At 45.0% G+C, this 18,061-nt stretch overlaps 1 protein-coding gene across 1 annotated transcript in view; it reads right to left on the reverse strand.

The window, feature by feature from the left end:
- ATRN (attractin) overlaps positions 1 to 18,061 on the reverse strand; it is a 214,451-nt gene that overhangs the window by 58,905 nt on the left and 137,485 nt on the right. Inside the window, exons 26-27 of the mRNA XM_063136067.1 lie at positions 13,961 to 14,022; positions 3,487 to 3,565 (exon numbers count right to left, since the gene is read on the reverse strand). Coding sequence (XP_062992137.1) covers positions 3,487 to 3,565; positions 13,961 to 14,022 — 141 coding nt within the window. The remainder of the gene's footprint in view (positions 1 to 3,486; positions 3,566 to 13,960; positions 14,023 to 18,061) is intronic.

Consider the following 18,061-nt stretch of genomic DNA (forward strand, 5'->3'; position numbering starts at 1 on the left):
AGATTGAGGGGAGACATGATAGCACTCTTCAAATACTTGAAAGGTTGTCACACAGAGGAGGGCCAGGATCTCTTCTCGATCCTCCCAGAGTGCAGGACATGGAATAATGGGCTCAAGTTAAAGGAAGTGAGATTCCAGCTGGACATCAGGAAAAACTTCCTGACTGTTAGAGCAGTACGACAATGGAACCAGTTACCTAAGGAAGTTGTGGGCTCTCCCACACTAGAGGCCTTCAAGAGACATCTGTACAACCATCTGTCAGGGATGCTTTAGGGTGGATTCCTGCATTGAGCAGGGGGTTGGACTCGATGGCCTTGTAGGCCCCTTCCAACACTGCTATTCTATGATTCTAGGGTTGCATGGAAGTAAATCCCATTCTTTTCCATGGAACTTTCCAGTGCACAAGCTGAAAATCACCGCCATGATTTAAAACCGATCCATTTCAGATTAATATATTTGATGCACTACATAGAAGGAAAGTTAGCCTAGCTCCATCCACCTTTATACTATTATACAAATTAAGAATGGTGTCTCAAATATTATGTTGGTATGAGCCTGTCCGAACTATTTACAGAAAATAAAATGACCTCTTTCCAGTCCGTTAGCAATCATTATTGCTTAATTACTAGCCACGGCACCTCTGATGTGTCCTGTTTGAGACTGCATTATGATTCTTTTATTCTCAAGTGTCCCCTGAATCTGACCACAGATCAGTCTAGCAACTTTAAGACCACTGTTTTAATCTCAGTATCCGGTTTAGCTAACTGCTTCCCTGACTAATACCCAACATGGGAAGCTGGACAGAAAGAAACACTGCAAGCAGTCCAAAGGAAAAAAAACGGTCCCAGTAGCCCAGTGCAGATGGTAGAAGTCTCCACGCTCCAACCTGATTTCCACATGGGAGAAACAGCTATCCCTTCTCCCAACAGTGCATACGGTCACATCCTTCATTTCAAGATCACTGGCCGTAAATTACTCTTCATCCAGACAGCATCGTCCCTAGTTTTAAAGCCAAGGGATTTGGGGACGCTTTTTTCTCTCTCATTGCTTCAACATATGCTATATGAAGAAATGGGTTCAGAAAATAGCAGAAACAAGGAACGGATCAGAAAAAAAGACGGCATTTGTTGCTTCATGCAAGGAATATATATCGTTAGCATACGAGGAATAGGTTATTAGCGTTCGGGAACGTGGTGGGGGCAAACCAGTTGCTGTAGTTTAGAATCATAGAATCATAGAATAGCAGAGTTGGAAGAGGCCTACAAGGCCATCGAGTCCAACCCCCTGCTCAAGGCAGGAATCCACCCTACAGCATCCCTGACAGATGGTTGTCCAGCTGCCTCTTGAAGGCCTCTATTGTGGGAGAGCCCACAACCTCCCTAGGTAACTGGTTCCATTGTCGTACTGCTCCAACAGTCAGGAAGTTTTTCCTGATGTCCAGCTGGAATCTGGCTTCCTTTAGCTTGAGCCCGTTATTCCGTGTCCTGCACTCTGAGAGGATCAAGAAGAGATCCTTTCCTTTCTTTTTGTTAGTTATGCCCTGGCAGATATCAGAAGGAAAGTTGTCAATCCCCGTTCTCCTATAAAGTTTTCAATCCCTGTTCTCCTGTGTGTTTGTGATGTTAGCACAGTGGTCCAGTAATGCTGACTTAGCTTACAAGCCAGCCCTTGTTTGCAATCATCATCAGCTTTTTCCTCCTCCAAGACTTCTGCAGGTGATACACAAAGCGAGGGCAACTAAAATGATGAAGGGGCTGGAGCATCTCCCTTACCAGAGAAGGTTACAACAACCGGGATTGTTTAGCTTGGAAAAAAGGAGGCTAAGGGGAGACATGATAGAGGTGTATGAAATTATGCATGGTATGGAGAATGTGGATAGGGAGACATTTTCCTCCCTCTCTCAAAATACTAGAACCAGGGGTCATCGCATGAAGCTGATTGGTGGGAGATCCAGGACAGATCAAAGGAAGGACTTCTTCACACAGCACATAGTTAAATTATGGAACTCACCAACATAAGATGTAGTGATGGCCACCAATCTGGATGGCTTTAAAAGGGGTTGGATAAATTTAAAAGGGGTTGGATAATAAGAAGAGAAGATTGAGGGGAGACATGATAGCACTCTTCAAATACTTAAAAGGTTGTCACACAGAGGAGGGCCAGGATCTCTTCTCAATCCTCCCAGAGTGCAGGACACGGAATAACGGGCTCAAGTTACAGGAAGCCAGATTCCAGCTGGACATCAGGAAAAACTTCCTGACTGTTAGAGCAGTACGGCAGTGGAATCTGTTACCTAGGGAGGTTGTGGGCTCTCCCACACTAGAGGCCTTCAAGAGACAGCTGGACACCATCTGTCAGGGATGCTTTAGGGTGGATTCCTGCATTGAGCAGAGGGTTGGACTCGATGGCCTTGTAGGCCCCTTCCAACTCTACTATTCTATGACTCTTTGATTCTTTGAAATTCTTGGAGGCAAAGACTATCAATGGCTACTAGCCCTGATGGTTGTGTGCTATCTCCAGTATCCAAGGCAGTAACACTGTGTGCACCAGTTGCTGGAGAACATAGGTGGGAGGGTGCTGTTGCACCATGTCCTGCTTGTTCATCCCTGGCCGATGGCTGGTCGGCCACTGTGTGAACAGAGTGCTGGACTAGATGGACCTTTGGTCTGATCCAGCAGGGCTCTTCAGATGTTCTTAAAGGGAGGAGCTGGGTCTTGTCTCATTCCATGCAAGATTCTGCAAGACAGAAGCAGTGCAAGATACACCCCCACCACTGCTGAAAAAGCTCCAGGTGGAATGAAACAAAACCCAGTTGTGAAGTTCTCTGGCATGCACAGAGAACTGGGAATGGAGGCCGGGAAAGGGATAGGGCAGAGAGCCTTGTTCCATCTTCTGGGGTGAAGGTTCTTGTTGTTTTTACAGAAACGCTTCCCTTTTTCCAATTGTCAATGGAGATAAGGAAGGCAAGAGCTGAGAGGGCAAACTGTGCTGCATTTTGCCTCCTCCAAAGCCTGGCAGGTGATGCAGCAACACCCTGCGCCCCTCCCCCTCCTCTGTGCCTGCAGCCGACACCTGACAATGTGCTGGAAGACGACAGGCTGCATCTTGCTCCATTTCTAGCAGCACTTTCAAAGACATAAATGTATTCCTCGTGCCATTTCTGCCTTCTGCCATGCTAGCAGGCAAGGAGGCAAATCCCTCTCTATTTTCTGCAATTCAGAACACTCTGAATTGCAATCGTGAACACTCACGAGAGGACTTCTGAAGCCCTGGGTCAGTGGGTTTGGCTTTTGGTCGGGTGTCACAGTTGTTGTTTTTAAGATCACTCATTATATTTTGAGCGATGCGTAGCCAAAAGATGAATGCACCTGCAACAGAAAGCAGCTCAGCTGCGTACCTGGCATCTCCTACGAGAACAAATGCAAGGAACGGACACAAAGTTTACAGGTCATTTCAGAGGGCAGCGATTCTGTCATTTTGACCCACCTCTCTCCGCCGCGATGCCCAGCAGCTTTGCTTAATCTTCCAAACCACAGCAGCGACAAGGAGCAGAGACAAGAAACAGCTGAAAAGGAGGAAAGAGAAGAAACATAAAACAAACTCTATGAAGAATGCCCCTCTTGTTTGTGATACAAGAAAATGCAGCAGCTACCCCCAACTAAAATAGCATCGTACTTCCATGAACGCCTGTCCACAGATACTAGTGACACGTAAAGGACTTGGCAGCGTTAAGATTCATGCCGCTGTCTCGTGAGGTGGTGCACGGCGGGCAGTCCAAGGGGCAAAGAGACAAGCAATATACGCTGCTGTGAAGGGTGAATGGCAAAGCCAGAAAGAGGCCACATCACCTGCCTTCACACTTGAGAATGTCAACATAATTCAATCAAGTTATCACTCGACAGTGGTGACAGAAGGCCCTGCTAATGCAGATCTCAGCGTGACCCAGCTAGGGGAACGGCACGGCAATGTGTGAAAATATGCAAAAGGGATTTTAAATAACGCATGTTTGTTCTGTTTCCTTTTTAATCCCAGGTAACGTCTTATTTATGAAACCAACTGAACTAGAAAATGAACCCTGCCCATTCTGATTTATTCACTCACTGAGATTTATAGGCCCCCTCTATCCCCAAGGCACAGAGTAGATTCTAGCCAAATGTTATCATTAATCCTCATAAAACAAACACACACACACACACACACACACACACACACAGAGGAGGGAGGTCACGGTTATCCCATTTCTCAGATAGGAATGCGAGGCAGGGAGAATGTCATGCCGAAAGCCAACTCATGACCCCATGGGGTGAGCTGGGATTTGAACTCCAGCCAGATCTAATAGTTTACCCAGGAGGCCAATCCGGGTCTCTCATTTCACATTCATTTCGCAAGAGCATGCCATTATGTTTCTACATCTGTGAAAGGAAGGCAGAGGTGCTCCTATAGCCTTCACGTGTCAATACTTTTATCCAAGATCTCTCTGCAATTATTGTTGATCCGATTAATGGTGAGGTTTGCCAGCCCACTGCAAACACATTGTCTCATTATCTCAATAACCTTCAAAGCAGTACCCCCACACACACACATCCTCCAACTAGATAGGTGACTACTACTTGTTCCATTTCACAACCTGGACAAAAAGGGCAGAAAATTGCTTGCCCAAATATTATTCTATTTTCACTGAAGCAAGTGCAAAGCCCATTAATAAAGCATCCTTGAAAGCCTGCCTCTCTCTCTCTCTCTCTCTCTCTCTCTCTCTCTCTCTCTCTCTCTCTCTCTCTCTCTTATTGAAGTTGCTTTCCCCACTGACCTCTCCACAAATTAATGGAAGATAGGACTAATTTATTTATTTATTACATTTCTATACCAACCAATAGCCAGAGCTCTCTGGGAGGTTCACAAGCTCTCTGGGCGGTTCACTATAAATGGTTACTACTTATGATGGCTATATATTATACCAAGTATCGGAGGTAGTATGCTTTCCGATACCAGCTGCAGGGGAACAACAGCTGCCTTCATATCCTGCTTGTGGACTTCCACTAGAATCTGGTCGGCACCGTGGGAACTGAATGCTGAACTAGAGAAGGCTTTGGGCTGATCCAGAAGGGTTCTTATGTTCCCATGCTTTGGGTGGGCTACTTGTCCAAAGCAGGTTGTTTCAGGCAGGGCAAATTCTTGTCCAAATGAGGTGGTGGGTGGGGTGGGGAGGATGAACTGTGAAATATAGACCAAAATAAAGAGAAGGAATACTTCTAAGCCACAGCCAGTCTTAGCGAAGCCTCTTGAACAAGGAACCAGCTTCGCTTTCCCACTACAAGGCCCTGTAGGAGCTGCTTTCCATCACAACCTCTTTCCACCGTTAGAACATCAGAAGAGCCCTGATGCTGGATCAGACCAGGGGTCCATCCAGTCCAGTATTCTGTTCACACAGTGGCCAACTAGCCATTGGCCAGGGATGAACAAGCAGGACATGGTGCAACAGCACCCTCCCGCCCATGTTCCCCAGCAACTGGTGCACACAGGCTTACTGCCTCAAATACTGGAGGTAGCACACAACCATCAGGGCTAGCAGCCATGGATAGCCTTCTCCTGCAGGAATTTATCCAACCCCATTTAAAGCCATCCAAATTAGTGGCCATCACTACATCTTGCAGTAGGGAATTCCACAGTTTAGTTATGTGCTGTGTGAAGAAGTCCTTCCTTTTATGTGTCCTGAATCTCCCACCAATCTGCTTCATGGGATGCCCCAAGTTTTAGCATGAGATAGGGAGAAAAATGTCTCCCTATCCACATAATTTTGTACACCTCTATCATACCTCCCCTAACCCTATTTTTTCCAACAATCCCAGTTGATGTAACCTTCCCCCTTAATTATTTCAGTTGCCCTTTTCTGCACTTTTTCTGGCTCTATCATATCTTTTTTTAGGTGTGGTGACCAGAACTGTACACAATATTCCAAGTGTAGTCGTACCACAGATTTGTATAAAGGCAGCCTGATACTGGCAGTTTTATTCTCAATTCCTTTTGTAACTACGCCTATCGTGGAACTTGCCTGTTTTTACAGTGGCCACACACTGGCTTGACACTTTCATTGAGCTGTCCACCACAACCCCAAGATCTCTTTCTTGGTCAGTCATCGTTGCTACATCCAATGGCAGAAGTAAGGAATGGCTAGAGGCCTTCGAGAGGCAGCTGGACAGCCATCTGTCAGGGATGCTTTAAGGTGGATTCCTGCCTTGAGCAGGGGGTTGGACTCCATGGCCTTATGAGCCCCTTCCAACTCGACTATTCTATGATTCTATGACATGTACATAGGCAATAGCAGCTCTTGAGAGGCAAGCTGGAGCGCCTGGAGCCCACATGCCAGACAGGATCCCGCAACATATTTGCCCGACGGCTGTGGCAGTCTTGAGTTCTGTTTACACCTCGGAACGGTTTGGGGGAGAAACTCAACCACCCAGCCTGATGCCTCAGCCAAGTCTTGTTGATTATGATGGAGCCTCTCACAACCATTCTCTGAATAGCTACCCTCCTCTACCTCATTTGCCATAAATATCTGCTATGCCTTAATTTTTTTTTGACTCAGGGAGATTTTGTGGCATATCCTGCAGCTAATTCCTCTCTCCAGCACCCTCAAGAACATGTTACGCTTCTGCAACAGACTGCAGATATTTTTGTGAACTGTCACAAGGAAGCAGCAGATCCCTTTAAGGGCAGAAAGGCTCGTACGGTGGAGTTCTTTTTTATTGCAGGAAGCCTGTCATCAGCACATCCCAAAGCAGCAAAGTCTGCTTGTTACAGTTACGGATGTCAAAGTGTCAGAACTCTGATCAATCTTCATTTAAGGTGAAATATTCTGAAATCATCAACGCCAGTTCACAGGTTCCGTCACACTTCAGTGTAACCAACAACCAGAACCAAATGCGTGGCTATGCCGATGGAGAAGTGGATAAGAACCACCTCAGTTTTCAATGTTACCCAGTTTTACGGGGCTGCAATCCAGGGCAACTTAGAGGTAGCAAAACCTGCCCCACACCTTGAACACTGCCACCAAGGCCAGGTTTAGTCTCCGCCCAAATGCTGCATATATAGGAAACTGCCTTATACTATTAGCTCAGCAGCTCTATTACAGCAGTACGACAGTGGAACCAATGACCTAGGGAGGTTGTGGGCTTTCCCACACTAGATGCATTCAAGAGGCAGCTGGACAGCCATCTGTCAAGGATGCTTTAAGGTGGATTCCTGCATTGAGCAGGGGGTTGGACTCAATGGCCTTATAGGCCCCTTCCAACTCTATGATTCTATGACTAGCACCACCCTCTGTCTTGTTCTGGCTAGCCAATATAAAAAGGAACAACTCTGAGCATATCTGGGACTAATTCAGCATAAGCATGGCGAGACAGCTTGTTGGCTGTATCTACTATGCATTAAAGAGCAGGAAGAAATCAAAACTGTGTGCAGGAATGCCACAATTGTGTGGCCAGATTAATTTCCCACTTGTACCCTGCTTTTCAATAGAACTTAGAGGTAGCAAAACCTGCCCCGCACCTTGAACACTGCCACCAAGGCCAGGTTTAGTCTCCGCCCAAATGCTACATATATAGGAAACTGCCTTATACCATTAGCTCAGCACTGTCTGGCAGCAGCTCTTCAAGGTTTCAGGAAGGAGTCTTGCCAGCTTTACCTAGAGATGCCAGGGACGGAGTCTAGGGCATTTTGCGTGCTAAACAAGTTCTCTACCATGCAGCTATGGCCCTCCCTGACAAATGAATGGTGGCCATTCATTGCCACATGGAAAAGTAAAAAACTGGCCTTGGAAACAACATTGTGGTCAGGTTGAGGTCTGCCCACCTCTAAGTGCTGGGCGGTATGGCCTCCACAACAGCAGACCCCATCAGATGTGCATAATGTACCAACAGGCACATGGCACACCTCCGCAGAGACCAAGGAAGAGCAGCTGTTGGCAGTATTAGCAGGGATGAGCAGAACAGGTGTTGGCCAACCATCCCCTGAATCTATTTACAAGGCAACGCAAATCCAGGACAGGTGTTAAAGGCTTCCAGTAAATACCCCTTTGGTTTGCCATCTGCTGCAGAAGCAAAGCTATAAAAAGAACGGAACTAGCAGCCAAGAACCTTGAGAATCAACTTTAACACTCCTTGCATTATAGGAAATACTGTGCATACCAACATCGGAAGGTGATTTGTCCTGAGTCGCCTGGTCCATGGAGTCTGATGCTGCCTGCTTTGGCTGGCAGCAGCTCGCTAGGATCTTACACAGGGACAGAGAGTAAAATCTTTCCAAGTACTGCTACCTGAGATACGTTTTCAGGGAAGATGATGGGAACTGACCCTGGGACCTCCTGAGTTGTGGGTCCTTCCAAAAATGACTGCAGAGACCTCACCACAAATGAGTGCCGGTATGTTATAGGGGTTCACTGAGTCTGGAAACAAAGCCCTATGAGGAGAGACTTAAAGAACTGGGCATGTTTAACCTGGAGAAGAGAAGGCCGAGGGGAGACCTGATAGCACTCTTCAAGTATTTGAAAGGTTGTCACACAGAGGAAGGCCAGGATCTCTTCTCGATCCTCCCAGAGTGCAGGACATGGAATAATGGAGTGTAGGACACAGAACATTTGGACATTATAACAACAAAAAAGAAAAAAGGAAAGGAAAAAAATCTCAGAAAGCAGGACACGGAATAATGGACTCGGGTTATAGGAAGCCAGATTCCGGCTGGACATCAGGAAAAACTTCCTGACTATTAGAGCAGTACGACAGTGGAACCAATGCCCTAGGGAGGTTGTGGGCTTTCCCACACTAGATGCATTCAAGAGGCAGCTGGACAACCATCTGTCAGGGATGCTTTAGGGTGGATTCCTGCATTGAACAGGGGGTTGGACTCAATGGCCTTATAGGACCCTTCCAACTCTATGATTCTATGACTAGCACCACCCTCTGTCTTGTTCTGGCTAGCTAATATAAAAAGGAACAACTCTGAGCATATCTGGGACTAATTCAGTATAAGCATGGCAAGACAGCTTGTTGGCTGTATTTACTATGCATTAAAGAGCAGGAAAGAATCAAAACTGTGTGCAGGAATGCCACAATTGTGTGGCCAGATTAATTTCCCATTTGTACCCTGCTTTTCAATATAAGAAACAAAGCAACTAACAACAGTTTTTAAAATCTAATTTTTTTGAATTTTTTACATTTTTGGAAATAAACATTATACTCAATTTTCACTGATTCAAATGAATGAGAGAACTTGGAAATAGATTATATGTAGTTGCAGGTATAAAACCTGGTCAGTACCCTGTTCTTACAATACGAGCATGCTTACTAGACTACTAACATAATTACGAAATAAAGATAAATTTTAGAATGTCTCCTATTGAGTAAAATTCCTTTTTGGAATCTATATAGTTAAGCATCTATAAGCTATCTTCATGCTTGCTTTGATTTTCAAAGAGATTTTATCAGAAACGAAGACCTCCCAGATCTCGTCAAACCTGGCAAAAAAAATTGTGCGTGGGGAGGGGGCGAGTGCCTGACCCAATTCTAGCACTGCAATTATGAATTTAGCAGCAGTTAACAGATGGGAGATTAATTCCATCCTAATGTAAGAGATATGTTTTATTCATGCTGTCCAATAATACCTTGATGCGGGTCTAGAGAAACAGTTTATCCTTTTATTGGCTTGACAAACTGGAGGACCTAAACCCAAAAAAAGGCAAATTTTGAGGCTGAAAACCAGCACTAGTAACAAGATGTTCTAATGTTATTCCCCGCCTCGATCCAAAGGGAGAGGCAGGTAAGAATCTCCCTTTGGATCAAGGCGGGGAACAACATTAGAACAGGAATCAATACATCTTAAAAATTCATGATTTAACATTGATCTGGATAGGCCTGCCGGAAAAGGCTAGTCTTTAAAGCTGCCTTAAAATCACCCAGAGAGTTAATTTTACAAATCTCCTCCGGAAAGGCCGTTCCACAACCTGGGGGCGACAGAAGAAAAGGTCCTCTGGGAAACTGATGTCAGCCTAGTTTTAGCTGACTGAAGTAAGTTCACCCCAGAGGACATGAGTGTGCGGGGTGGATTGTATGGGAGAAGGCGATCCCGCAGGTAACCTGGACCCAAACCATGTAGGGCTTTAAAGGTACTAACCAACACTTTGTACTTTGCCTGGAAACTAATTGGCAGCCAGTAGAGTGATTTTAATGTTGGGGTAATATGCTCACCCCTAGATGTACCGATGACATGATGATGATGATGTATGCGAGAAGGGATGGCAATACCATCTCACCAATATTTTAAAAACATGTTCTTTCATGTTAAACAAGATGGAGGAAAAGGGACTACAAATTCATATATTTTACGGCAAATTGGGAGCCAATCAGCTAATGTCATAATTGCCTCACCCAGCTTACAAAATCCATAAACTTTTTTAAAAAATTACGCTAAACTTTAATGAATGTGATTTATTGGGCAAGGTGATTTTCAAAGTCATTTAGTTCATTTCTATATTGGTCAATAACCAAAGCTCTCTGGGAGGTTCACAAAAATTACAACTCAAAAGTACAACATAATAAAACCATAATGTAACATCTTTGACGTAGAGAATTTTAAAACAATTTAAGGCAGCTAAAAGAACAGTTGCAATAAGATATGAGGACCTGGTGAAACATTGAAGTCTATTGGCTTAGACAGAATTAACTGCACCAGCTTGCACCCAGTGCAATATACTGTTTTGTGTGAAATATCAAATTGCAATGTCACAATCCCCTTAACAAATCTGACCAATGTACGCTGTAGCAACTATGGTGACCACATGGAAAGGGCTTCTGTTTCTTTAACAGTTGTATAGAAAAGGGAATTTCAGCAGGTGTCGTTTTCATGCATGCATCACCTGGTGAAATCCTCTCTTCATCACAACAGTTAAAGCTGCAGGAGCCCTGCCCTCTTCTGTATTTGGTCACTCTAGGACTCTTCTTATCTCAAAAAGGAGGCAAGAACCAGGCTGAGTCTGCTTCTCAGACTTCAGGCAGCAAAACTCTCTGCCCTCAAGGAAGGACAGGCCTGCTTATGAACTGAAGTTTCACTCCCATTCAGTTCCATAGCTTCCTTGTTGTAGGGTCTGGTCATGCTGAGGGGATTGCTTGTCCGTGTACACAAACACACACACACACAGGAGGAAAAGAAGCCCATGTGCATCCTTTGTCCGAACAACCCTGTGAGGTAGGATAGGGTGAGAGTCTGGGCTCATCTACGCCAAGCAGGATATTCCACTATGAAGAGAGACTGAAAGAACTGGGCCTGTTTAGCCTGGAGAAGAGAAGATTGAGGGGAGACATGAGAGCACTCTTCAAATCCTTGAAAGGTTGTCACACAGAGGAGGGCCAGGATCTCTTCTCCATCCTCCCAGAGTGCAGGACATGGAATAACGGGCTCAAGTTACAGGAAGTCAGATTTCAGCTGGACATCAGGAAAAACTTCCTGACTGTTAGAGCAGTACGACAATGGAACCAGTTACCTAGGGAGGTTGTGGGCTCTCCCACACTAGAGGCATTCAAGAGGCAGCTGGACAACCATCTGTCAGGGATGCTTTAGGGTGGATTCCTGCATTGAGCAGGGGGTTGGACTCAATGGCCTTGTAGGCCCCTTCCAACTCTGCTATTCTATGATTCTATGAAAGCGGTATATAAAAGGCAGGAGCCACGCTACTGCTTTGTAGCAGTATTGAAGTGCACTGACAACTGTTGGGGCCCATTGACACATATATACCGCTTTCATATTGCTATAGCCTGCTTGGTGCGGCTCCTGCTTTTTATATACCGCTTTCATAGTGCAATAATTGGCTTCGTGTAGAGCCCTCTGAGTGGCCCCAGTGGTAAATGTTTTTCCTTTTGTGTTGTGGCATAGGATGCAATCCTAGGTACATGTAGACAGAAATAAGTCCTATAACCATAGATCATAGAATATCAGAGTTGGAATTTTTCTAAAAAATAAAAGTTATTCCATCAAGTAGAAGGTCAAAGGAAATAGAAATCATCAATATTGTAATTCAGGTAAGTGCTAATTTCATCAGAAAACGTGGAGAAAAATAATCGCCAGCCCAAATCATCATATCCATTCTGATTCAGAGAATTTTTCTTTTCTTTTCTAATTTAAAGTGCCTTCCTTCCCTCAATCTTTCACCAAACTTCTTGAAACTTTCAGGTTATGTAAAACCAAGATGCCTCTCTCGCACATGTAAATTTCAGGAAGATTGGTGAAACATTTTTGATTTTATGAATCTTAGAATGACCCCCCTCGCTTTCGATTACCCCTTTATCATGCTAGAACCCTTTTTTCCCCCCCAATCGGGCCTTAACTGAAGAGGCACGGCTGTGCCTCTTTAAATATTGGGAATCCAATGTCAATATTGGTGCAGCGTGTGTACAGCAAAGCTTCATTTGGGTTCTCTAGAAGATGAGGAACCCAATTATGTTTTCTTCACTATCAGTACAAGAAAACCTGCAACTTCTTTGGTTGTGGATTTTATTTGGCATTTGCTTGTAATACACAATATTGCTGTAAGAAGCAGCGTGCACAGGGAAGAGCACCTTTCATGCTCAAATATTTATGTATACACACACATGAAAAGGTATGGAGAGTGTTTGGACAAAGGAGTGGCGCATCAGGAACTTTCAGCCTCCCTTTGAAATGGCGAGACTGCGCAACCGTTTGTGACAGACAGGGGAGGAAGAGAAATTGAGTTTCTAGAGGGATCTATAAAGCTGCTTGGGAGTAGCTCCCCTCTTAGGAAAACTCCATGTAGTTTAAATGGCTGGCAAGTTCTGATTTTTAAGGGGCTGGGACCAGACTACCTTCCCCATGGCCTTCTGCTTCTTCCTATGGGGTTAAGTACACACGTTACCGATCCACCGTACAGCAGCAGCTTTGAGACCCTATTCTCCTTTCTGATCCTATCCCAGGTTTTGCTCAGGCACAAGCTCATCTTGACATGAGAACCTGGCTGAGAGTCAAGCAATACTCTGTTGCAGTGCTGTAGCTCCTATTCATAGAATCATAGAATCAAAGAATAGCAGAGTTGGAAGGGGCCTACAAGGCCATCGAGTCCAACCCCCTGCTCAATGCAGGAATCCACCCTAAAGCATCCCTGACAGATGGTTGTCCAGCTGCCTCTTGAAGGCCTCTAGTGTGGGAGAGCCCACAACCTTCCTAGGTAACTGATTCCATTGTCATACTGCTCTAACAGTCAGGAAGATTCTCCTGATGTCCAGCTGGAATCTGGCTTCCTGTAACTTGAGCCCGTTATTCCGTGTCCTGCACTCTGGGAGGATCGAGAAGAGATCCTGGCCCTCCTCTGTGTGACAACCTTTTAAGTATTTGAAGAGTGCTATCATGTCTCCCCTCAATCTTCTCTTCTCCAGGCTAAACATGCCCAGTTCTTTCAGTCTCTCTTCATAGGGCTTTGTTTCCAACCCTAACCCATGGGTCACCCTGAAATATATCCAACTGAAGCAAAACTGAAGGAGTTCCAGGATGACCCAGGGGTTGAATACGAGCTATAGTGTGTGTGTGTGTGCGGACACACCATTTAGATCACACATGGAAAGCCAAAAGGGTGCAAACAGTCCTCAGATACCTTCAAGGCTAGCCCATGCTGCTACCTGAGCTATCACCCCAGACACAACACTCCATCAGCTATTGTCCTCCAAGAGGATGGGGCGTGAGGTCTGGAGATTTCAAGCTGTGCAGATATTTCTCCCCGAGAGTTTTCTGGGCATGTTCAGAGCACGCACTTTCATTTAAAGGCATGCACCAATCAATATTAACGCTTTTTTTCAAAACAACAGTTAACACATTTGCAACTCTCAAACACAAGGTGGGTTCACAAGTTAAACATATTATTATTTATAAAGGGATTTGAATATTTTAGCTTAGAGTGAAAAAGTACCTGAAAAAAGTGACAAAGAACTGTACCAGGTCCATAAAGTTACTGTGCTGCGAAAATGCGATCTGCAAAGAGAAAAACACAGACAAAATTCTTTACTGTTGCCATTCAGAAACACCAGCCGCAAATTAGCTGTGCTATTGCCAGGGCTATCGTCACAATTCCTGCTTCATCAGATAATGTTAGCATAGGACCCATCCTTGAAAAGTGGCATTCTATTTACAGATTTAATAAACTGCATTTGTACCACAGACCCAAAGAGGCTTACAACGTACAAAACAATAAAATGTCACATAATATTAAAACCATCAGCAGAACAGCAGCATAGTAAATGTACAGTGTAAATATAATACATTTACAGCAGAGTAAATGTACTATAGGATCACAATCAACAGACCACTACTTCTCTCTCTCTGTCACACACACACACACACACACACACACACACACACACACACACACTCCAAATCTGAGCACTAATTATTTGGCAAGGCTCTAAACCTGATATTTATTTATTTATTTATTTATTTATTACATTTCTATACCGCCCAATAGCCGGAGCTCTCTGGGCGGTTCACAAAAATCAAAAACATTCAAAGTATAAAACAACAGTACAAAACCACAATATAAAATACAATATCAAAGCTCAACCAGATAAAAACAGCAGCAATGCAAAATTACAAATTTAAAACACCAAGTCAAAAAAGGTTATAGACTGTTAAAATGCTGGGAGAATAAAAAGGTCTTCACCTGGCGTCTAAAAGCATATAATGTAGGTAATGAGACTTAGAAATACTTTACTTTCAATAATAGCACACAAGAAGGCTGAGATTGCAGGGTGGCTGGAAAGCCGGCCAAGTTTAATAAGCAGGCCGCAGGATCTAGACGCAAGCATTTTTGCATCAGAAGAGGAGACCTGCAACAAAGACCCTGGGATTACCTGGCGAGCAGCAGCCAGAGGCAGCCTTTCTTGAAGAACCTTCCTGGATGAAGAGCGAGTCCCACCTGGAGGGATTGAACTACCTCGACATCCTGCTTCCGAACAGGTTTCCTTACCAACATCCTCCCGGGAAACTTCCGCTGCTCCAGGCATCCTACCATTGCCACCATGCCAACCCCAGATGTGGCAGGAGACCTACCAGCCTCGCCAGAGCACACACCACAGAAACAGAGCATGACACTTTTAATGGAGAACTGAGTCCCCACAGGCAGACAGGGATTAATATTCTTTTCAGCAGTATAGATGATGATGATGATGATGATGATGATAATTTTAAAAGGCTTCAGGCCAGTACTCCAAGACACCTGCTGTGAGACCTTGCTCCAGTCCTGGGGGAGTTGTAGCCTGTGACACCCATTCTGAGTCAGAGAGGGAAGCTGTAGAGCCACGGAAGCCAGATAGCGGAGGTCTCAGTTCTACCAGGCCTCCGACCAGCTTGCGAAACAGAGGTTTACATATCAGGATGCTCCCACAGCTGGGAGACCTGACCTTGATGGGGGGCGGGCTGCTTCTCGGCCAAGGACTTCTTCCATGGGAATGGGACCGGAGGGGCGGATGCCTCAGGAGAGGGGGCTTCTGGGGAATCTCCTAAGAGGCATCGTCAATCAAAGAGGACAGAACAGAGGCATCCAGCTAGGCACAGCTAGCATCCATGAGCGAGGTTTCCCTGTCAGGATCGAATGTCCGATAGTGATCTTAAGCGGCCACTACAGCAACAGGTAGTAGAACTTGATGTAAGCAACGTCGTTGCAACCCAGAAAGCTTTCCGGTTTGGCTGGAGCTATAAATTCACTTGGATTTACTCTGTGTGCTGAACATAAGGCTGATTTGGGTCTTTTGTTGAGATGCTCATAAACTGATCCTGATCAAAGAAGAATGCTGCAATCTGTTACCCGCAGATCTTTATTGGGGCTGCAAAGGCTTATACCTAAATCCTGGAATTACTGCAATAAATGCTCTACTGGGACTTGTGCCTCTGTATTGGGAAGTCAGGTTTTGACACCTGCCTTGTGGCCTAGGCCCTGTCAGGTAGCCTTTGCCTTGCTTCCAGCACCCACAGTAAGGACACTGGATGAGACTAAAGGCTTATCTCAGGGTGGGGAACCGGTGTCCTTCCAGACTTGGATTTCGGCTCTCATCAGCCCAGCCTTCATGGTCCATGGTCATGGCTGATGGGACCTGTAGGCCAACAATGGGAGGGCCAACAGGTTTCCCCACCCCAGTATCCTATTTCCTACAGTGGCCAACTGGATGGTTATGGGAAGCCCACGAGCAGGATATGAGCACAATACACTTTCCCACTGGCTGTCTCTAGCAGCTATTGAGAGGCATAATGCTTGAGTCTAGATCCTGCGGCCTGCTTATAGCTTCCAAATCGCGTGAGGTCCTGGTTCCTCTCTACTCGGCTCTGGTTAGGCCTCATCTAGAGTATTGCGTCCAGTTCTGGGCGCCACAATACAAGAAGGACACAGAAAAGCTGGAGCGTGCTCAGAGGAGGGCAAGAAACAAATGAAGAGAGACTGAAAGAACTGGGCATGTTTAGCCTGGAGAAGAGAAGATGGAGGGGAGACATGAGAGCACTCTTCAAATACTTCAAAGGTTGTGACACAGAGGAGGGCCAGGATCTCTTCTCGATCCTCCCAGAGTGCAGGACACGGAATAACGGGCTCTAGTTACAGGAAGCCAGATTCCGGCTGGACATCAGGAAAAGCTTTTTGACTGTTAGAGCAGTACGACAATGGAATCAGTTACCTAGGGAGGTTGTGGGCTCTCCCACCCTAGAGGCCTTCAAGAGGCAGCTGGACAGCCCTCTGTCAGGGATACTTTAGGGTGGATTCCTGGACTTGATGGCCTTATAGGCCCCTTCCAACTCTACTATTCTATGATTCTATGATAATGGAGGAAGCACATAGCTATCATGTCTAGTAGCCATTGATAGCCTTCTCCTCCAGGAATTTGTCTCATCCTCTCTTAAAGCCATCCAAATTGGCTGCCAGCACTTGTGGTACAGTGTGCTGCCCCAGCTACTGATGCTGCATTGCCAAAGCATGCTCCGCACTGCTGCCCACCTGCCAATCTTTGGAAGCAATCCACAGCCACAGCTGTACGACCGTGCCACTAGGCAGTGGCTTCTCCGTTGGCTTTGGGCGCAAACAGGAGAGCTTCACACAGCGCTGTGTCATCTTTACTCTCAACAACTGCTGCATTTCCAGAATAGCAGCTATCCTCAATTTGGGGCTAATGTGAAAGTTGACTAGCCTTTCCTTGTTTTAAACATGAAGTCACCACACAGTCAGTGACTCAGAACAGCCTCTGAAAGCCTGATCCTCAGACTTCAGACGAAAATTGAAATATAACAGGAAAAACTAAAGGCAATTTAAGGATAGCATTCTTCTTATGTATTATTTTTTTTAAAAAAACACCCTGAGATTACATTTTTCACACTTCAGTTCATGAAACGTTGTTACATCTGAAAGCACGTTTATATCCCTTCTCAACAGCATGAATGGTGGACCATTATCTTGTACTCCCGTCTTCTAAAATATAACATATTGCATATTTCAACAAACTTAATCTACTCGTCCTCCTTCTCTCACACACAATGTTAGTCAATTTGACTATATACACCAGATCCCAAACCCTTAACAGCCCACATTTATGCCTTATTGCCGTCATAGGAAGTATTGAGACATTTATTAACATTTTAAGATCCTTTTTAGAAACCAGAAAACAGAACCAACAAATCTAATATAAATGCATAACGTGCCATTTCTTTGACACAGGACAAAATTGATTTCCGATACAATTCTCTTTCAGCACATCACCAGTAAATGTGAAAACAGATTCACACCAATGTTACCGTATCTTGGTGTTGTGTAAGTTTTATTCGGTCTAGATGGAGTTCGATACCATCTGTTCTTGTTTAGACCAATGCAAGAACTCACATTTGCCTGAACTTGAGTTCCTGGAAGTAGCTTGAAACACTAGAATCAGAGGCATGTTAATATATGACCAAGGAGGATAATATACACACTAAATACACACGAAACAGCGAAGAGCAACTCTGCATTCATTCCTTCTGCAACAGACTTGTTTAAAGAGGT

Source organism: Elgaria multicarinata, chromosome 10 (genome assembly GCF_023053635.1).
Source record: "Elgaria multicarinata webbii isolate HBS135686 ecotype San Diego chromosome 10, rElgMul1.1.pri, whole genome shotgun sequence".
In the NCBI taxonomy this organism is placed as follows: Eukaryota; Metazoa; Chordata; class Lepidosauria; order Squamata; family Anguidae; genus Elgaria; species Elgaria multicarinata.